This window comes from Mirounga leonina, unplaced genomic scaffold (assembly GCF_011800145.1).
Source record: "Mirounga leonina isolate KUSES-001 unplaced genomic scaffold, KU_Mleo_1.0 Mir_153, whole genome shotgun sequence".
Classification (NCBI taxonomy): domain Eukaryota; kingdom Metazoa; phylum Chordata; class Mammalia; order Carnivora; family Phocidae; genus Mirounga; species Mirounga leonina.
In genome coordinates, this window is record NW_023270387.1 from 10,093,103 (window position 1) to 10,115,259 (window position 22,157).

The 22,157-nt window shown below is 49.5% G+C and overlaps 1 protein-coding gene across 1 annotated transcript in view; it reads right to left on the reverse strand.

Moving 5' to 3' along the window:
• Positions 1 to 305: 305 nt before the first annotated feature.
• Positions 306 to 22,157, reverse strand: part of TMPRSS5 (transmembrane serine protease 5) — a 106,890-nt gene continuing 85,038 nt past the window's right edge. Inside the window, exon 14 of the mRNA XM_035008967.1 lies at positions 306 to 565. Within this exon, the coding sequence (XP_034864858.1) occupies positions 530 to 565 (36 nt within the window). The 3' untranslated portion in view covers positions 306 to 529. The remainder of the gene's footprint in view (positions 566 to 22,157) is intronic.

Genomic DNA, 22,157 nt, shown 5'->3' on the forward strand with positions numbered 1-22,157 from the left:
TGTGTATTAAACGCAGATTTAATGTCAACACGTATTACGGCATCAAAACCTGCTTGGATGACTTGATGCTGGAAATGACGATATTTTGCACTTGAAAAATTAAACTGGCTCATTTTAAAAAACTTTTTTTCACGCTTTGTTTCTGAACAGGATAGAAGAGGTTTCTCGAGCTCTGCAAACAAAATCTTCTCGAATAATATTTATTCCCAACAAATGAAAAGCCAGAATGAAATGCGTGCTTTCTTCTTCATACTGGTTCCCGAAGTACTGGAGATGCTCAAAGTGCTCTGACAGAATTTTGATTAGCTCCATGCGGCTTGCTGACTTGATCAAGAAGGCCACAAGGCAAGTAATTCTCATGGTCTTCTGCAATTCCTGCTCGAGTGTTCCTTAGGCAGCCGTCTTCAGCCAGTGGTCCTGTTGGAGTCCACGCTACAAAGCACAACCACTGGTGGGATGGTTTCTCTGTGGGGGCGTGGGGGGTGCTCATGCCCACCCGAGCAGCTGAAGGACGGGCCACTGCACGTGCTCACTCCATCTGCACCCCACGCACCAACTGTTCCTTCTAGAGGGAAAAGGACGTTTAAGTCATCATTCTGTTCGTTGACTGTTATGAGCCAGAAATGGACACCGGGGTCTTTAATGCCCCCTCACCCAGGTGCGGGCCCAGACCCAGGGGGAGGCAAGTGAGGGAAGGGGGTCCCCGCCCTTGGGGCCCGCCCTGTACTTGCAGGATCCTGGCGGTAGGGACCTCGTTCCATTTTGCACCCTACCCGCCTCACACCCTTCATCCTGCTGCCTGCGGGCACACGTGCACACTCACACACACACACTCTCGTATGCACACACACGTACACACTAACTCAACCTTGCCCCAAGTTAGGAAACACTGCACCTCACCCACCAGCTCCTGGAACCGCCCAGAGCAGACCTGCATTTCATCTGCCGCCCCGTGGGGTGGTTTGTGCCAAAGCTGCTGCTCAGCTTGTGGGCCCCCCCATTCTGTGTCTCTCTGATATTGGGTCTGAGGTCCCTGCTTTTATAATACCTTGGGTTATAACAAAAAATGTTTTTCTTTTTCATGAAATTCTGGGGTTTTTTTTTTCTTTCTTCTTGCAGAAAGAAAAGGACATTCAGAGGAAAACACAAATGGCAGACATCACTGATTGCTGAAACCCCCAAAGGCTGCAACCAGTTTCTGAGTTCTGGAGCTTGTAAGCCAGAAGGGATTCCCAGGGGTCCAGCAGTCCAGCCGGTCATGGCCGTGCAGGGGCCTCACCGGGCTGAGTGCGAGAAGACCCTCGGGCAGACGGAGCCAGACCACCTGGGGCTGCTGCCTGCTCGTCACAGGATCCTGGCAAGTGTGGCCAACGTGCAGGAACTCATATCTACCCTCTGTCCTGTACAGGGGGCTTGGAAGACCTAAATAGAGTAATTTATGCAGCAGTACTTAAAAAAAAAGTCTTGGGGCACCAGGGTGGCTCAGTCAGTTAAGCGTCCAACTCTTGATTTTGGCTCCGGTCATGATCTCAGGGTCGTGAGATCGAGCCCCACATCGGGCTCCTCGCTGGGCATGGAGCCTGCTTAAGATTGTCTCTCCCTCTCCCTCTGCCCACCTCCCCCCACCTCTCTCTCCCTCTCTAAATAAATAAACAAATAATTTAAAAAGTCTTGAATGACACAAAATGAAAGAAATAATTGAACATCTCTAGGAGTAGTAAAATTTTAGAAGCCCTTCACTACCATCCCAACATAGAGCCAACCATGTGGAGAAAGTTTATCCTCACTCCTAATTAGCTTCTCCTACTGCACATTTTTTTTTGTCTTCTGGAAGCAGATAAAACCATATTCCAATCCTGATGTCACTGTTATTAGCTTTGTGACCTTAGACGAGTCACCTAACCTCTCTGAGCACCCGCATCCTTATCTATAAAATAAGGATGTGATATCTACCTCGATGGGCTGGTACCAGGGCTGAGTGAATCAGCGCAGGGCGCCCTGGATGTCTCAAGAAATCGTATCATTAAGAAACAGTTTTATTACAAAAACAAAACTTCAGAGTTACTAAAATCCATTTCATCCTCTTGTTCTTCTCTGGAATCAACACCCCTGTTGCTTCTAATTGTTCCCAGTTCTCCAATCCCTGTCTTTTACACTAGGGATTCTTAAGCTCTTTGGGGGTTCTTGGCCTTATTGAGAATCTGATAAAAATTTCAGACCCTCTCCACCAAAAATTTGCACACAATTTCAAGAAGTTTAGGAACCTTCTGAAACCCATCCACATGCCCTCCCCCAGCCAGAAAGTCCATGGATCCTAGCTGGAAACCTCAGGTTTAAGAATTCCCTTACTGTACGCCTCCCCACTAACTTGTAGGCAGTGCTCCAGAAACAGCCCTTTCTGGCAGGCTCTGGTTTCTGTGAAGGGCCTGCCTGCCCTCAGATACACATTTTTGGCAGGCCCCGGGATCTGGAGGAGAAATTATCAAGCTGAGGAGAAATGCACCTCAGCACAACCTGAGTCTGGCAGAACAAAGGCACAATTACCAATCTCAGACTTTCAAAACATCAGGCCAGCTTATAGGAAATCTTTCACAGTTAAGAGCACCGAAGGGACAAAGCTGAGTCAGAGGCAGGAAACACCGGGGCTGGCAAGAAGGCGCCCAGGGGCTCGCCATTACGGATCCCCTGACAAAATTGCAAATACCCCCATGGGCAGGTCTGGGAGCCCTCTTCATGTGCCAACGCTGCCCCCCAACCCTTAACGGTAAGGTCCACACCCCTTCTGCACACACAGCTCGAGGGCAGGCTCCTACCATCTCTGGCCATGACCGCCGCAAACCTCGGTCACCTGGAGCCCCCAGTTAGCCATATTGTGAGTCCAGAGAGGGGCCCAGCGGAAGGGTCCCCTAGAACGACCCAGGAGAGGCATCTGAAAGCAGACGGAGGCCTGGGTGGGCATCCAGCGTCTGCACTGCTTCCTTCACAAGCCTCAGAAGGTCGCTTCACCTTTCTGAGTCCGTATCCTCATCCATGGAGGCTGGATAATTCCCACCTCTGGGGGCTGTGTGCACATTTGGTGAGGGAGATTCTAGGAAGCCCTCCGTGCATGGCGTTATTCACTGGTATTTTTGCTCCTGTTAATACTGCCCACAGGCAAAGGGATTGCAGCAATCCTGCCATGGCACCAAACACGTGGTAAGAGCCCTACTGTGTGTAGTCGCAACAGGCAGTAAGACGCACACAGGATCGAAAGGAGAAGAAACCACTTTCAGACCATTAGAATCTCCATTTACCACCAACTGTGGTGATGCTATTTGTCTTTGCAGATCTCCAAGGAACTCAGTCTTGCAGGGAATGTTTGGCTGGTTGCTCTGTGGTTGGGAGAATACAACCAGCTTGGAGGGAAAATTCCACAGTTAGACTTTATGTTCATTCACACTGGCCTTTGCCCTAGTGAATCCCAATTAGCGAGATTTGTCTCTAAGGGAAGAAACCCAATTGACTTACTGCCTGTGAGCCAGAAGCTTTAACAGCTGTTTTATTTAAGCTTTGCAATCCTGCTAGGTAGATGTCATGATCCTCTTCTATGAGAGGAGACATTTCGGCTTAAGGGAGGTCCAGGGAACATTCTTTTTGTTTACAAGGAGACTTCTGGGCTTTCAACCCAAGCCACCACGATGCTCCACGCAGCACTGCCTCAATCCACCTTCAGCCTGCAAAGCACTAGTGAGAACTGGGGTGAGCTCAGGCCGGTTCGAAGCAGCCTAGTGAGGGGACGGAGAGGAAGGAAGAGGGGGACACTCCTCTACCACAGGGGTCCTGTTAAAGAGAAATTACATCAGACACTTCCTAAACATGGAAAGAAAGACTTGAATCTAGTTACTGCATGAGAGGGGAGAGGCTGAGCGCCATCCCGAATCCGACAGGGCCTTCTGGGGACTTGTGGCCAACAGGCAGGGCAAGAAGGAGGGTGGACAGTCACTAACAGGAATTTGGTGAGGTATCAAAGATGGAGGTGGTCGGGAGGAACTTGAGCACACATCAAGGGTCGGGGCCGGGGTAGGGGGTGGGGGGTGGGGTTCCTCCCTGAACTGGCCAGGCAGGGGTCTTGCTAAAATTGCACTCAGCAGGCCGAAGAAAGAGCCCAAAACAAGGCCTAGTTGAAAGAAGGCTTAGGGGAGCCCGGCTAGAGCTTGGCTGAGGAGTGAGTCCTTGTCAGCCCAATATGGCAGCCTGCAAACATGGCCACCCTTCCCCATGCCTTCTCGGGTCTGGGCCTTCTGTAACGGGACTCTACAGCAACTCCCTTTAGGACGTTGGCATCAGTTGCCCTATCCTTTGAATCTGGGCTGGCCTTACGAGCCGTTTCGGCCAAAAGACAATAGTGGAAGCCACAGAATGCCAGTTCTGAGCCTAGATCCTTCTTTCTCCTCTACAGAGGTGCCATGTGAACAAGCGTAGGTTGGACCTACGGATAGCCGAGGAAATAAGGCCCAGCCCCACACACACCGCGTTCGTTGCCCTGCAACATCCCCCAGAGGCCAAGCCACTCTCCTGGCCCTTGGCTGCCTGGAGACCCATGAGTGGGCCCAGCGGCAGCCAGAGGAACTGCCTAGCAGACCCCAGCCCAAAGTGCTAACCTGGAGAATCATGAACTAAATCAATGATTATTGTTTTAAGCCACGAATTTGGGGGCTGTTATGAGGCAATAGATAATTGGTACAACTTCAAACATATCCACAAATTGGAATCATTTGAGGAGCTTTAAAAAATATAGTGGCCTGGGCTTGCCCCTACTCCCTGCAGAGCCTCTCATTTCTTTGGCCCAGAGTTGACCTCAGCATCAAGAGCCTTACAGGCTCCCCAGGGGATCTCAGCGTGTGGCTCGGATTGAGCAGCGCTGCCCTGGGGCCTCCGGCCTGGGCCGTCCAGGGGTGTGGAGGATACAAGGGAGGGACACAGGTCGCTAATGACTGGAGCCAGCACGAGAGCCAAAGGGCCATGGATCAGAAGCAGTGCTTCTCAAACCTTACTGTGCATACGAATCCCCGGAGGCTCGTGAGAAAATAGAGAGTCTGATTCAACAGATGTGGGGCAGGGCCTGAGAGCCTGCATTTCTAACCCACTCCCCGATGACGCTGATGCTACTGTCTGGGAGCCATGCTTTAGCTGGTCTGAGAGAGCCTGCTGGGACTCGCTCCTTCCTATCCCTCTTCAGATGCTTGGCAGCCACCTCTGAGCTGAACCTTCTCACAGGTACTGCTGTGGTCTGGAGGAGAGCAACCTCCAAATAATGAGATTTGGGGCAGGCTGCCCCTCCCTGAGGTGCATAGGCAGGGCCTAGGGCTCTTCTTGGTTCTGTCAGACTCCCATGGAATCAAATCTAGGGCGGAGGCCTCTGTCAAATCCAAAGAAGGGCCCTGTATTCCTTTGCTGGGGCTGCCATAACCCACTACCACAGGCTGGGTGGCTTACACAACAGAAATGTATTTCCTGGCAACAGCAGAGGCTGGAAGTCCAGGATCGAGGCGTCCGCAGGGCTGGCTGCTTCTGAGGCCTCTCCCCTTGGCTCACAGTGGCTGTTTTCTCTCTGTGTCCTCACCTGGTCTTCCCTCTGTACGTGTCTGTGTTCTTTTTTTTTTTTTTTTTAAAGATTTTATTTATTTATTTGAGACAGAGAGAATGAGAGACAGAGAGCATGAGAGGGAGGAGGGTCAGAGGGAGAAGCAGACTCCCTGCCGAGCAGGGAGCCCCATGCGGGACTCGATCCCGGGACTCCAGGATCATGACCTGAGCCGAAGGCAGTCGCCCAACCAACCGAGCCACCCAGGCGCCCAGTGTTCTGATCTCTTCTTACAAGGACACCAGTCATATTGTATTAGGACCCACACCAGTGACCTCATTGCAATTTAATTACCTCTTTAAAGACCCTATCTTCAAATATAGTCACAATTCTAGGGGTTAGGATTTCAACATACGAATCTGGGGGGGACCAAAATTAAGCCTCTAAGAGGTACCTAACTTTTCTCTTCCCTCCTGTGTGGAACCAGCAACATGGGCGTCTTTAGCTGGCTCCAGTCCTGCCCGGCAGAGCCTAGGATGGGCGGCAGGTACGGGTTCTGAAGACTTTCAAGGGCAAATCAAGCCATGTTTGAAAGTGGGAGAAAGGCCGGTGTGGCCAGAGTGTGTATAAAATACCTGGAGAAAAATGGCATTTTCTTTCAGAACCACCATACGATAGCGTGGATCTATAGTATGGAAATCTCAGTCTAAGCAAACCAAATGCCTGATGTCCTCAACTTGAACTGGGAAAATGGTCAAGGGATGATCAGAAAGCACCTGGGACCATACCAGGAAACCACAGAACAGTTTGGATCAGGACTCGTGGACAAACTTGGGGCTTTGCCTCCAAACATCTTACCGACCTGGTTAACCTCTGAGCCTCGTCTCCTCCCATATAGCATGAGGTTGGTTCCATCTCCTTCACAGGGTTTGGTGAAGATTAAGTGATGGGATGTATGTGACTAGAACCAGATTTATCGGCGTGTCAGTGGGCCAGTATTCCCAGGCTCCGTCCTTCTTTCTCCACCTCCTTGGCCCCCACCTACCTTGGAGAATTTTGCTCAGCGTTTCCTCAGCCCTGGTCTTTCAGGAGAGCTCTGTCTCTGCCCACCCATTGTCTGGATTTTTGCACAGCAGTTAGGACAAACGGAGGGAGAGAGAGACTGCACCAGAGAGGGAGAAGGTAGGGCGACAGGTTCTCGCCTATTGGGTCAGCCCCAGGCCTGTCCTCCACCACGGAGACCCAGCATACCGGGCAGAGGAGAAGTAAAACCCAATGTGAGAGAGGTTAAATCTATCTGCCTGGTAAAGATCTCAGGCCGAGGAGAGGCAAGGCAGGGGAAAGCAGCAGCAAAAACACGGACGTCTCAGGGAACATTCTGGAATATTTGCCAAGTGAGAGCTTCTAAGGGAGGCCACAGAGTGCGGGTGAAGGAAAGCGGAACATTGGCAGATTTTACTGTGGCTTGATTCTATCATTTGATGCTGTTTGAGAGATGCCAGTAAAGATTGGGATTCCTGTTTAATTACTTTTGCCTGCTAGAATTTGCTTTTTACAACGTGACTCAATGCAGAGACTGGAGAACATGAAGCCCTGGGTTTTATATGGGAGAGATCTGTCCATATCCATATCCTATCCACCTGAACGTCTTCTCCTCTCCTTGTGCTCAGTTTATGCTACTTCATAAATAGCAGTTTATAACTGTTATTATTAGCCACTTGCCACATGCTCTGGGCCCAACATCCACATCCTTCTGAGAAATGACCCAATATTCTGGAAATCTCCCATCCCCCCATCTCCCCAGTCCTGGTCCTCCTCCAGACTCACCAATAGGAAGTCTGTTTCAGATGACTGGAGGAAAGACCACCAGGGCTGGTTACCACCTGTCTGAACCTCCTGAAGAAACCAGGAACTATAGACTCGAGGACAGAGGATCGCTCTAGCGCAGTAACTCTAAATGATACGCCCTTGAGGACAGTGGAGCTGTTGGCGAATCCACAGATCCAAAGGCACACCAAGCATGGCCCGTGGGCTAAAAAAATATGTTATCACAAAGATAAGCTATTTTTGAAATATATGTGCTGTACTAGATTCACAGTACTTTCAGCTATTCTTTTTTTTAAAATATTTTTTTGGTTTATTCATTTATTTTAGAGGGAGAGAGAGAGTGCAAGCAGGGGGAGGGGCAGAGAGAGAGAGAATCCTCAAGCAGACTCCATGCTGAGCAGGGAGGCCCATGCAGGGCTCCATCCAGGCCCCTGAGATAATGACCTGAGCAGAAATCAAGAGTTGGCCGCTCAACCAACTAAGCCACCCAGGCACCCCTCTGCTATTGTTTATCTTCTCCATTAACATCCACTTTCACACAACTTCTGTTGTGTGAAGAGAAGACCCTAAATATTTTTTTGATGTAAAATAGTTCTTATAACCAAAAAATGTTAGCAATCTCCAATTTAGAATCCTTTAAGGAAGGAGATGTGCCTTCTGTGGGTTCTGGAACTTTCCAGCCCTCACCTGGCAAATAGCACCTGAATTTTGTTCTGTGAGTTAATAACAAGCGTCTCTCCAGAGACTCACAGCACATTGAGGCCAAGTGGCGAAGCAGTGATGTCCCGAGGGAAGGAGACATCCCTGCCCAACCACCTTGCCGCGTCCCTGGGCACTTCCTCAGGGCTGGCCTCGTTCTAGTTCCAGCCCTGCCACCAACTAATATTGGTGTTGCCATGCACAGCTCATCTCTCCAGTCAGGGACTCAGTCTCGCGACTGAATGGTGAGGGGGTGTCCTTAGATGGTCTCAGAGGCCCCTTCCCGCGTCGAGCTTCTTGTCAGCTCTGCACAGGTGGGCATGAGGAGGACAGGGCACTTTTCCAGGCTCAAGCCCACAAGGAAAGCACTCTCAAAGCAAAGTGTGAACAAGTGCAAAGTGGTGACCCAACCCTGATACGGGGCAAGCGTACTGAGGGGAGGCACTAAGGGAGCAGAGAGCGTGGGTGGTGGTGTCGCCAAGGAGGGCTTCCTGCGGGCAACGCCCTGGGTCCTAGAGCACTTGTCTGCTGAGAAGCAGGACAGAGAACTCTCTTGATGCCAGACGGGCTCAGATTACATACGACGCACATGAATTTAAGTTTTCACCCCAAAAGCCACATTATAAAAAATTCCTTCTTCTTTGCCATTATGCAAATCATCTTGGTACCTAGTGATTGCATTTGCATGTGAAGAGGGATGCTGTGTTGGTACCTAATGTATTTGCATGTGCATTTTAATTAATCCACTTGCTGGCGCTGGTGATTAGAGAGGTAGGTATGGAAGCAGGACTCTCTCCTGCTAATAGAATTTGGCACCTCCAGAGGAGGCTGAGTGCCATCTGCCGGGGCTGTCTGGCCCCACCTGAGGATGGGGCAGAGCTGCAGAGAGCAGGTAAGCTCTTGGGGAGCTACCTTCTGTGCGGAGAAGAGCTCCTTTGCCTTCACACCACCGTGTTTTCACTTCCATCCGGTTTGGCCGAGGCCACGAGAAGCCATCACGCGGTCTGCATACTGGCAATAGGGCTCCTCTATTTGGAAGAAAGCCTCAGGGTGGTCAACTCTCCCCTTTGCTCTTTGCAGCTAGAGTTAACATGATGTCTGATTTGCATCTAACATTTAAGTACTCATGAAACTCCAGAAGCCACAGCGCCGCCTGACAGCCCAGTCTCTGGTAACCCCTCCAGCAGCTTCAGAGGAACACGGCCTTTCACAGAACAGAACAGAACTTCCTAAAACACATTTTATCCAGCTACAAGGTGTTTTGCATACCGAGGAAGCAGGTGACTTCTCTGCTGGCTGTCCCCGGTGAGCGGGGGAGACTGGGCACAGTGGTGAGGGAGCCCTGGGACTGGGGGCGGGTTCCCCCAGTCCTGGCTGATCTCAGACTCAGAACTCCAAATGTCTTTTGCAGTTGATGATTTTTTTGTTTGTTGGTGTGTTTTTTCATTGCCTCAAGATCTGCATGTGGAAAGATGAATGAGACTGACCACCAGCTTGACGCCAGGGACTAGGCCTGTTTTTGGTTTTGTTTTTGTTTGTTTTTTAAGATTTTATTTATTTTTTTGAGAGCGAGAGCTCGCTCCCTGCAGGAGCGGGGGAGGGGGGGAGCAGCAGAGGGAGAGGGAGAAGCAGGTTCTCGCTGAGCAGGGAGCTGGGTGAGGGGCTCAATCCCAGGACCCTGAGATCATGACCTGAGCAGATGGCAACCACTTAACCGACTGAGCCCCGCAGGAGTCCCTAGGCCTCAGTTCTTAAGGCCTCAGTTGTGCGAATTCCCTTTCAGCCATGAGGACCACCCAAGACTCCCTCCCCGTGCACTTTTCCAGGAATTGGGGCAAACAGGGGAGCCGGATTTGGTCCTCCAAGTAAACAAACTCCAAAAGATTGTTAATATACATTTGCTACATCTGGTGTGATAGCAAACAACGCTAAATATATATTTGAAAAGAGACTCGAGCCAGCATTTTTTAAATAAGACAGAGTCCTAGCATACAAAGTATACGACTGCAAGAAGATTCAGAGACGGATAGACGATAGACAATAGATGATAGAGAGATAGATAGCCAACAGATAAGTAGATAGATAACAGATAGTTAATAGATTGATAATAGTCAATAGATAATAGGTAGATAACAGATAGTTAATAGATCAATGATAGTTTGATAATAGATTGATGATAAATGATAGATAGGTGATTGATAGATGATTTGAAAAGAAAGAGGCTCTTACTATTCATTCAGAAGAATAAAGAGGGAGAGAAACAAACATTACAGTATCTGTCACATGAGTATTTACATTTACCTGAGCTCTGGCTGGAGAATCCACAGCTCTGTCCTTGGTTCCCATATCAACTCAATCCACACTGAATCCCTTGGGCATCTCTCCCATTCCCCCAACTTTAAATCCCATCCCAGTGCTGTGCCTCCCAAACTGATGTCTCCAGCCCAGCTCACTCTTCTGAGCCCCAGACTCATAGCCAGCTGCCTTCCAACACCTCCCCTTGGGCGTCTAGTCGGCCTCCCAAGGTAACGTGTCCAAAACAGGACTTCTGATCCCACCCCACAAACCTACGACAGGCCCACAGTCTCCCACATCTCATTCTTCCAATTGCTCAGGCCAAAAACTTTGGTACCACCCTTAACTGGCCTCACCTTCCCACACCCCACCCTGCGAGGAAATCCTATACAACCTGGCTTCCAACCCTATCCAGAGCCCAACCCCTCTCCAGCGACTCCACTACGGCACGTGGGCCAAGCCCCGTCATCTGTCACTTGGATTATTGCAGATGCTTCCAGCTGGCATCACTGTTTCCCCCCATATTCCTGTAGAGAATATTCTCAGCAGAACACCTGGAGTGGTCCTGCTAAACGTCAGCCGGCCCCCCGCCCTGCTCTTGCCGTAGCCTGTCTCTTACCGGCTCTGCAGGGCAGAAATTATGGTCCACGTTTCTGTGCGCCCAGAACCATCCTTGCAACGCAGTAGGCAATCAGAACATCTATGCTGGGTGAATAAACAGGTATTTCAGTGGGCAGGGAATGCCCCCAAGTGTTTTAAACACATTTTTGTATTTAATAACTCTATCCCTTTGTATCGACGGGAACACTGAGAGTCAGTAATTAAGTAGCTGGCCTAGGGTGTCACATTTGATAGGTCATAGGGTCAGAATTTGCAGAGAGGCCTGTCTGATTCCCGATGTCAGATAGCAAGCCCAGTTCCTGAACAAAAAGAGACTTTCCTCAGACATTTCACACACCTTGGCGAGGGATGTGACCCAGTGCCCACAGCTCCATCCCAGGTGCATAACTAAAGGGACAGAGGGTCTCTCCTCTCCAAGGCGGGTCCAAGGGGTTTGGCTGTGGGTGGACATGGCCCTTTGGGTCTGCCCCTTCAACAGGTGAGCTACATCAGCTCAGGGCCCAGGAATGGGTCAAATGTGATATGAGCCCACCGTCACCAGGAGAGTCGTGGTGTGAGTAATGCCTAAACACTGCTCAGCTCTGTTCGATGAGGGATAAAGGAGGAGGGAGGGAAGAAGACTTTAAATGCCAGGGTCTCTGTCTCAGAACCCCAAACTTCTACCCCAGTGTGATTAAAAGAATCAAATTAAGGTTTATTCCAGACAGGAAAGTCACCACTATCTTGGCAGCTCCTAAAATAAGTAATTACTATGCTTCTAGCCCATGGCACAATCTCCTTTGGCCTTCACAGCATCCCTAAAAAGGGATGGTCTTAGTCTCTATGGAAGTAGAAGTTCGGAAAGATTAAATAATATGCCTAAGAATAAGACATTAACAGATGGAAGGGCTGGGTTCAAACCCAGGTCTCTGAACCCCAAGTTCACATTGCATACATGACCCCACCTTTCAGGCAGTTCCAGGGATAACGAGGTAAATGCAGCAACAGGCTGGACACTAAGACCCTCCAGACACTAAGCTCAGTGAGGCAAGAGCAAGCCCAGAACTCACTCAAGGGGCCAAGGGGCCGGGGAGGCAGGTCAGGATGGGGTGGAGGGAAGATCTTCAGGACATGCACAGCGAGAGCTGAGGGCTAAATTAGTACACTAGCCTTCTTGCACCTACCTGGGAGGGGCCCGTCCTTGACCTTCAGCTTCCAGCCCACGCCATTGTTGGCTTCCAGCACATCGGTTACAACTGCTAACTGGCCAGTGCCCCAGGTGGGTACACACGCTGGGAGAGTCGGGGTGCTCATGTCAAGAGGTTTCGTGGAGAAGCAGCATCTGGGGAGGATCCTAAAGTATCGGTAGGATGTTTACAGGCCTTAATGGGTATGCAAGGGGGCAATTTCAGGCAGGAGCATGGATGCCAGGGGCAGGAAAGCCCAGGTATGTCCGCAGGAGGGTGAGTGGCCCCATGTGGCTAAATTGAGACCACGAGAGGAAAATAAGGGGACAGTAGGGGCCATAGTGCTCAAGGCCATGGGAGACCCCAGCTGCTTCTGGATAAGTGGGTGTTACGATCCAAGCCATATTTTCTGGAGATTAATCTGGTGGCACCCAATAAGATGGGTTGGAAGGGAAGGAGCCAAGAGGCTTGACAGGACAGTGGCAGTAAGACATAGAAAAAGGAATGGATGTGACAGATACTTTGTTCCATTCCTCAGAGGTTCCCAGCTCCCTCTTGCCTTAGGGGATCAGCACAGACATTTTTCTCTGCCTGGAACCTTCCACACGTGCCTCACCCTGCCTTGTCCCACCGATCACAATCTCTGCCTAGAAGTGGGTCCCCAACTTCCAAGACTAGTCCAGGCCCCCACTTTATACCCTCCTTTTACTTTTTTGCTACTGAGGTGCGAGGCTGTGGCTGTGGGCCACCCCGCCGGCCCTGGTCTGCGCCCCACTGCCCCGCACGTGGGCCAGGCGGCCACAGCTCCCCCAGGCTGTGACACCGAAGACTCTGCTGGGCTCCCTCCTTGCTGCTTCCAGAGGCACGCGGTTTGGAGTTCTTTGGATGCCACTACCACTTTGAGAGGTGCCACGTCCAGGGGATGGGGAGGGTGGCCGACTGGAAGCTGGGAGCATGGGAGGGGGCACCTGCTCCCCGCCACGGACTCCTGGCCGCCTCCGGGGCAGCCCCTCGCCTGCCGAGCACAGCAGTCCCCGCAGGGCAGGCCCGCGGGAGTGTTTGTCATGCCTCCGAAGTGATTGACTTCTAAGGAGAGGTTCGGCAGCTCAGGCAAGCGCTCCTGGCTCACAGTGTATTGTGAGTAAAAGAAAAGAAATAACAGGTACTCTTCAAGTGTGGGAGCTGAAAAAGATGCTAATTAAATGTCAGGCTGGAGTTTAACCCACTTGAATCTGTGTTTCTATTCTGGAGTCGTTCTCCTTCTCCCTCCCGAAGCCGGCTCCACAGCTCCGGGCCTGGCGTGCAAGCTCAACCCCGGAGCCCATGTCAGGGCGAGGGCCGGGGCTGCTGGGGGCTGCTGGGGGCTGCTCGGGGCTGCCTGGCCTCGCGGCTCCTCCTCCTCACCCAGAACCCAAAACCGGCCGTGCTGAGGGGCCACAGGGACCTGAGGAGCTGGTGAAAGCCACCAGGCAGCCCAGTCTTCTTCCTCACGTCCAGAGCAGAGCAAAGAAGGGGCCAGAGGGGAAGGACCATTTGTTGGGGTGGGGATGGGGGGGCACTTGTCTTAAGTTCCATGTGAGGAAGGGGATTTGAAGGCGGATGGTCCAGAGGCCCAGCCCACACACAGCTCTTTGTACTGTCCTTTTGCTTTCCTGTCCCCCATCAAGGCCCCCCCGGAGAGAGCCCCGGCCCTGTGGAGGTTTTGCTAATGTGCTCTGGCTGGAGAGGCCAGCAGACAGGGCGCTCAGGGCTCCAGACCCGTGTGAAGGCCCTCGCCACTCCGGCAGGGCCCGGGGCGCTGGGGGCTTGCTCTCCTCCAGTCCGTCCCAGGAGCCCACATTACCCCTGCCACCACATGGGAAGGAGGAGGAGGAGGAGGTCCCCTCCCCATCCCCTGCCCCACCTGCGGCTTGCAAGGATAATAATAATAATCCCCATCCTCAACGCCGGCTCCCTCCTTAGCAGCTTTCAAAGTGCTTTTCCCAGCCCTTAGTGCTGCTAATCATCATCACTGCCCTTTGAGGACAGATCCACATTCCTGCAGAGCAGCTAAGAAAAGGGGGGCCCAGAGGTGATGTGACTTGCCTGAGTTCAAACAGCAGAAACTGGCGGAGCTGGGACTCCTTCTCCTCGGCTCTCTTTGGCCCAAGCCTCCAGAGCTTGGCCGTGTGGTGGGGGAATTGACCCTGGCACACTGGATTCTCCCAGCCCAGGCAGTCTGAGCCTCACACCAGGCACCTCTGCCCAGGCCTGCAAACCCCTCCTCCCACCAGAGAAGCCGGGCAGGCCCGCTGGGGGCTGAGCCGCCGGTTGAGAGAGAGAAGCTCAAGGAGTGAGCTCTTAAAAACCGAAATCCTTATTTTAATCATCCATTTTAACGCATGCTAACCACTTCTCTATTTTTTCCTCCTACCATCCAGAGGCACAGGAGGAGGGGAGGAGGGATAAGGATGAGGAGGAATGAATGAAAGGCGAACAAATCCCCCCACTGGAAGCCACCGCATAAACCGCTTATTATTAACAGAGGCCCCTAGAGAGGCTTGTTTTTAATATGGTTTGGATTAAGCAGAGAGAAGAAACATGGGCTCCCACACACACCTTGGCGTGATTAAATCAGCCGCGCAGGCAGCTGGCGTCCCCGCCCCACCCCCGGGGCCCCAGGCTCAGGCCATCAACGGGGCTGGGAAGGGGTCCAACAGCCTCTGCACAGGGGCTTGGAGTCCAGACCACCTCGGAGCCCCCTGGAGGCCCAGCTCACTCATATGTGACCAGGGACCCATCAGGCCACCTTCCAGAGCAGCCACCAATCATCACCACCCAGGGGTCCTCTCAAAATGGATGTTCTGTGTTCTCTGCAGACAAGAAAGAATACTTAACCAGGAACCTAGTCCCTGCCACTCCACTAACTGGGTGAAATGACACTTGCTCTGTCCGAAAGGGTTGGTCCGCCAGGCCCCTAAGGACCCATCCAGCTGTGACATTTCATCAGCCAGGAAGCAGGCATCTTTCAAACCCTACCATCAGCTGCATGCAATGTGATGTCTCCCACCCCTCCCCACCAGGTACCCGCAGGGTGCCCAGCATTTCAAGGTATCTTTCACATGTTCATTAAATTAATAAATAAAGCACCTGAGCAGACTGAAAGTTCTTTGTGTTTAACTGGGCTTTATGCTTTTATTTCAACGCCTTCCCCCTTTGGGGTTCTCGGTGGATATGGCATATCCTGGATACTGAACAATCCAGTCCTAGAGAAGGGGATGAGGTGCCAGGTCGGAGGAGGGGTTAAATATATGGCTTGCATTTATATATATATATATAAAATCAGGGATGGTGCTTAAAAAACAACTGCATGGGCACTAAACCAATCAAAACAGATATTCACTCTGACATTCAGTACCTTCTCACCAGTGAGGTTTGGATGCCTGTAGCAACAAGCGAGACTGTAGACCTGGGAGGTGTTTACTACGTGGCCTGAAGTAAAGGATCTTCTCAGGAGAAATCACAAGCTGGCAGAGCCCTAGGAAATGGGTTCTGACATTGTCATTGCCCGTGGAGATTACCATGTCTCTCATCATGCAAGACTGTATTCTCGTCCAGCAGGTGTTCATTCTCTAAAGCCCCCACCCCCATGGGAGCAGACACCTCCCACACCTTGGATGGCAGGCTTGGCCACGTGACTTGCTGTGGTCAATGGAATCTGAAGGGATGTGGCATACAGGTCCAAAGCTTCTAGAAGGGCTGTGCATGTATGGCAGCCTTCTTGAGCTTCTGCTCTCTACCATGAGAACAAAATGCCCCACAGTTTGGAGACTCCTTCAGCCTCGTCCTGGGATGAGAAAATACATGGAACAGACCTGAATAAGGGTCAGAGCCCAGAGCCAAGCACAGCCAGGGCCAGCAGACCCACAGCAGACTGCAGACCCACAGGTGAGAACAAAATGCTAGTTGTTGTAAGCCCTGAGGTTTAAGGGTTGTTATAATAGCAAAAGCTGACTCATGCCCATACGTCCCTGATTCTTGGCAGCTCCCATCCAAATGTGATCTGAATGTTATTGTTCAGGGCATCATAAAGTGCAGAAATTGATGGGCTTTGAAGTCAGAAAGACCTGAGTGCTAATTCTGGCTCAGTCACTTAGCTGTGTGATGTTAAGCGAGTGACTTTAGCTCTCGGAACCCCAATTCCTTCCTCCATAAAAGGAGACTGGCAGAAACCACCTCAGAGGATTGTTATCAGCATTACGTATGAAAAATGTGTGTGCATATGTGTTTGGAAGCACTTCCCCTCATGTCTATAAGTCTTAGTGTCTTCAGCTGTAACAAGTAGATACTGAGCCAGGTGATCTCTAAGAGCCAGGTACAAAGTGATTCATTCATCCATCCATCCATCCATCCATCCATCCACCCACCTATCCATCCATCTAAGAGCTAGGCTCTGAGTAGCCTTTCCATGCAAGCACTGTGCTGAACCACAGGGACACAAAACTAACAAAGACAGATGTGGTCCCTAGCCTCACAGAACCCAGCTCGACCCTCTACCTCTAAGCTGAACTCATTACTAAAGCTAAGAGCTTACACCTCGTGAAGGACACAGACATTGGGCAGCTCCTTAGGTATTTAAATGTTCATACAGAGGGCTATGGAAGCATGCAACCGGGGACCTGACCTCGTCTGGAAGCAGGCAAGGCTCCCTTGAAGAAGGGAGATTAGAGGTGAATACTGAGGGGTGACAGAAATCAACCAGGTGAAGGGCAGGTGAGGGAAGAGCTTTGAGGCAGAGGGAACAGCATGTTCAAAATCCAGCATGGCTGGAAAAGAGAATGTGAAGAGGGCAGGGGAGGCCGGATGCCGATCCTGCAGACCTTCAAGCTATGTTGAAGACGTTGGGCTTGCGTCCTAAGCAAACTTCGGGAGCCCTGATTCTAAACCCTGATTGTAAGCCAGGCACAGCCAGGCTTGCTATTGGAAAAGAGTCCTCTGAAACACTTAAAACAGAAGGATTCAGAAGGGATGGAAATGAAAGCTCAACATGGAGTTCTGAACAGACTTACCTCTGTTTCTCCCCTGATGTGAGTAAAAGGTGACAGTGAACAGATGAAAAAAGGCATAAAACCACAGTAAGGAGAACAGAAAGGAGATGAAAGCAGGCAAGAGATACAAACAGAATTTTGGAATTTAGGGGGGAAAATGGTGGAAGGAGCACAGAGAAACTTATCTGACGACAAACAGGGGGGCCTGACTTCCAGCACGGAGGGCCGTGGAGTGGAGAAGGCAGACACAAAGCTGCTTTCGTGCACAGGATCCCAGAAAGGCTCAGGAAGGGGAGGCACCAAGGAGCTCCCAGGCAGGGGGTGGCTGTGGCCGAAAATCATGGCATTGGCCCAAAGTCTGTATAAGCAGCAGTCAGGCCCCTGACCCCACCATCACCAGGCAGAAAGCAGGGTTAGGCTCTGGAGAGGGAGACACAGACCCTGAAGGTAAACAGGACGGTCTGCATGTTAAGTGGTGAGACCCCCCTTCCCTGGCCCTCCTTCCCCACCTAGCTCCCACAGATGGCCACCCCTATCCCACCACCCGGGGCAGGAGACAGACACACCCCTCTCTGCACAAACTGACTGGTCAAGAGAAACAATACTGTCATGGCAGAGGGAGGGGGGAGTCCTCACGAAGCAGCCTGCTCCCTGCCTAGTGTGACCTCCCACGGAAACCCACCATCGGGCCAGAACTTCCAGTCCACATTGTAATACCTCACTCTTAGCAATTAGCTGAAGACCAATATGAAGCACAGCACCAAACTAACAGAAGAACAGCTTCAAAGAAAGTGAATCGAGGTAGTGGAGAACATTCCCCGGTATTGCAGTTAATATCCTCACAGAGATGAAAGGAAGCTGTGGCATCCATGGAAATTAGAACAGGATGCAGAAAATATTTTTTTTTAAGTGTTGTGGGGAGGAGATTTGGGAGACAAACATATATATTTAATAGCATGAATTTAAAAATTGAGAGAAGGATTAGAAGATAAAGATAAAAAACATTTTTTAGATAGAAGAATAACAAGATACAAAGAGTGACGAAAGAGAGAAAAATTAGAGGATTTGTCCTGGAGATCAAGTATCGGGTAATATGAGTTTTGGAAAGAGAGAAAAGAGAACAAAAGGGAGGAAGCTGTCCAAAAATATATTATCGTGCAAGTTAACTTCCTAGAGCTGAAGGAGATGTTTCCACATAGTAAGGTCCAATCATCAGGAACCCAGCATAACTTGCCATGACGAACAGTGAGTGAGGTACAGAAGTGTTGAATCAGTATATTCTACACCTGAAACTAATATCACTCTGTGTGTTAACTGTACCAGAATTAAAATAAAAAATAAAAATAAAACAATAAAAATAAAGAAACCAGCACGATGCAAGACAATGGATGGATCTCCAAGCACATTACTATAAAAACGTCAGGATACTAGGTGTGAGGATGTGCTCTAGAGGCATCCAGATTGGCAGGATGGGAGATGAGGAAGTTGGGGTCACATCCAAAGGATCCAGAATCAGAACAACTTCTCAGCAATACTGGAAGCTAGAACACAATGGTCCTTCAAACTCTAAGGGAAAATTACATCAAAGGCAGGATTCTCTATCTAGCCAGATTATCAATCACCTCTGGAGGTAGAATAAGGACATTTTCAGAGATGAAAATCTTCCAAAGTTTGATCGTCCATGCACCTTTTCTCAGAACACTGTTGGAAAATGGCTGTACCAAAATGAGAATAAACAAGAACGAAGCCAGAAGACAGGGGAACCGACACGGGAGAAAATGAAGGGGGTCCCCAAAGGGGGGTAGAGGGAGCCTCCAAAATGACAGTCTGGGCAGCAGGCTAAGGGGGTGACCGTTCTGGATCAGAACATGGGGCCGGGGCCCTCCAGGAAGATATTAGTGGAGTTTTTAACACATTGAGACAAGAATTATACTCCCATCAGAGAGTTGGGGGTAAGTTATTGATAAATACAGAGAAAACTATGCAAAAGAGCAAGGAAGTCAGTAGTAACTGTAGAAAAAACCCAGAAAGCTGTGCAAGAAAGGAAATGTAGCTATGATTCAATGCATGGCTCAACTCTAGCTAATACTGATACAGTCACAATAACATAAACATTACAGATTTATTTAGTTTCCAAAATTGTAATATAACTGTATTAGCAGAATTGAGAGGGGAAGTGGGGAAGAACAGAGTGAAGGAAATAAATCCACATTTTCCATTGTGGGAAGTCAATAGATCGTAGCTAAAACTTTAAGAAGTTTTAAAAAAAATAGCAATATGACTGCGTTATTTAGAAACATACAGAGGCACCTGGATGGCTCAGTCAGTTAAGTGTCTCACTCTTGATCTCAGCTCAAGTCTTGATCTCGGGGTTGTGAGTTCAAGCCCCACATTGGGCTCCACGCTGGGTGTGGAGCCTACTTAAAAAAAAAAAAGAAGGAAAGAAAAAGAAAAAAAAGGACTATAGAGACAATGCCAGAAAAGCTAAAAGGATTCAAAGTGATTGCCCGGTCTGAGTACAGAAGCTGTGGATAGAAAGGACTAGGGAATTTTGTAAATATGTATTTTAAAATATAAGCCCCATAGAATGTTTGCCATTTATGTCTATATATTTCTACATATTCCCATGTGTTCCCATAAAAAACCTAAATGAAAAGGAAAAAGCAACCCAATAAGTAGCTCCACTGAGCATCTCATAAATAGACACCTACAAATGGATAAAACAACTGAATGAATGCTCAAGAATGGGGGCGCCTGGGTGGCTCAGTTGGTTGAACATCCAGCTCTTGATTTCGGCTTAGGTCATGACTTGGGGTCATGGGGGTCAAGCCTCACATCCGGCTCCACACTCAGGGGGAGTCTGCTTGAGATTCTCCCTCTCCCTCTCCCCCTCCTCCTGCTCGTGCTCTCCCTCTCTCAAATAAATAAATAAATCTTTAAAAAAAAGAATGTTCGAGTATTTGTAGCTTGGGATAGCTTTTGCAGTGACATTAGGGCACATGGATACAAAAATCGTGGTATCTCAGCTTTCAGAAGGAGATAAAGATGATGTGCTCTGGAAAATTGCGATAAATGACTCAGAACATTATCTCTAATGATGGAGAAGAAAACTGTAATCTTGAAAACGCATGCAAAACGTTTGAACAAAATGATTTCATAAAATAATGAGGGTGGAGGAAACTGCATTTCTAAATTAAGATTTTATATAAAGTATGAGTTTAAACATGCATATGCAAGTGGACTAATTGATAAATTAAGTTTGAAAAATCCTAAATAAAAATATGCAGGAATATGAAGAAAGGCAAGGGCAAAGGCGCACCGGGCAAATGTATATTTGAAGTGGAAAGCAGGGTGAAGGTATTAAAACCAAACAAGTTCTCTTACAGAAAGGGTACAATTCCCCATGAAGGTCTAACAGTCCTGGATATCTGTGCACCGATATTATAATGTCAAAATTCATAAAATAAAACCCAAAACTACGAAGGAGAAATGGAAACTCACCTGTATAATAATGCTCCCTATCTGCAAGGGTGTGGGGGCAACAAGGCCCCGGATACAGTGCTGATGGAGAGGACATTCTATGAAGGGCAATTTGCAAAATGTATCAAATCACCAGGACACAGACATATCTTTGGCCCAGAAATTCTATTCTTACGAATTTACCCTATCGATAGAATTGCACATTGTGAGAGGCACCTACAAGAACAGCCACTGTAACCTTATGGATAATGACAACATACTGAAAATCATCTGAATCCTGTCTACTCCAAGGGTGGTCAATGGGCCAGAAGCAGCAGCGTTCCCTGGGAGCTTGTCAAAAATGCAGAGTCTCAGGTCCCAGCCCAGAACTGCCGAGCCAGGGTCTGCACAAGATCACCAGATGATTCATATGTTCTTTCAAGTTTGAGAAACACTTGTCTGAATATCCACCAATAGGAAGCTGATGCAATAAATTATAGTGCATCCATAAAATGAAATTTTATATCCAATCATTAGAAAATAAAGAACATTTCTTACGTGCTGAAGAACAGTCTACAAGATACACTGTTGAAATGGGGTGGGGGGGTATCATGGGGCAGAGCAGCAGGGTAATATGCTACCATTTGTATGGGGAAAATTATTTTTAAAATGTATTACACAGCTATGACCTAATTGGTGACCTAATTGGTCACCCGGACTCTCTTCTTGCCCCAGTTAGGTTAGTATTTTTCCTCCTTCTCATTCCCTGGTGAGCATGGTCAGCACTGACTGTTCATTTTCATCTTACTCAGCTCCTGGAGGAGACGGTTAAAGATAGGAACTGGAAGGGAGGATCTCCATTATCCCCAGGCCCCATGGAAAAAAAAACAACGCAACAAATTTTGAAAAAGAAACAGCGGCCCAAAGCAGCCCTGATCTTGCTCATATTTCATACGCTTGTCTGATGCCCACGCAGGACTTAGAGATGGGATGGCTCCACAGGCCAGAGCCCTCCCCAAACTCATCCCAAACTCATTCTCTCTCTCTCTCACACACACACACACACACACTTTTGGGCGTCCCCCACTGCCGACCAACCAGTCCCAGACTGTTGTGCACCAGCCCCTCCCCACACCCAGACACACCACGTCCACACAGGAGGCCCAGTCGGAGCCCCTGCCAGGGCCCCAGAGACAGCTGCGTGTCAAAGTAGGCATTCGTCACTTGCAAGTATCTGTTCCTGTGGTCAATAGTCATTTTGTAAGTGACGCACTCACAGCCCCTAAGAGCTGGCTCAGAGGCAGATATTGATTAGGCCTCAGGGTTCAGGCCCTCCCCACGTGGCTCATGGCTGAGCTCTGAAACCGGTGAGCAGCCCCCTGCAGATGGAAGGAGGGTAACAGGTGATTAATAGCACCATTTGCTTCCCCTTTTAGCCAAGTGATTGGTAGGAAGGAAAGGTAAAGTGGCCCAGCCATCATCACTTCCAGGCCTGGTAAT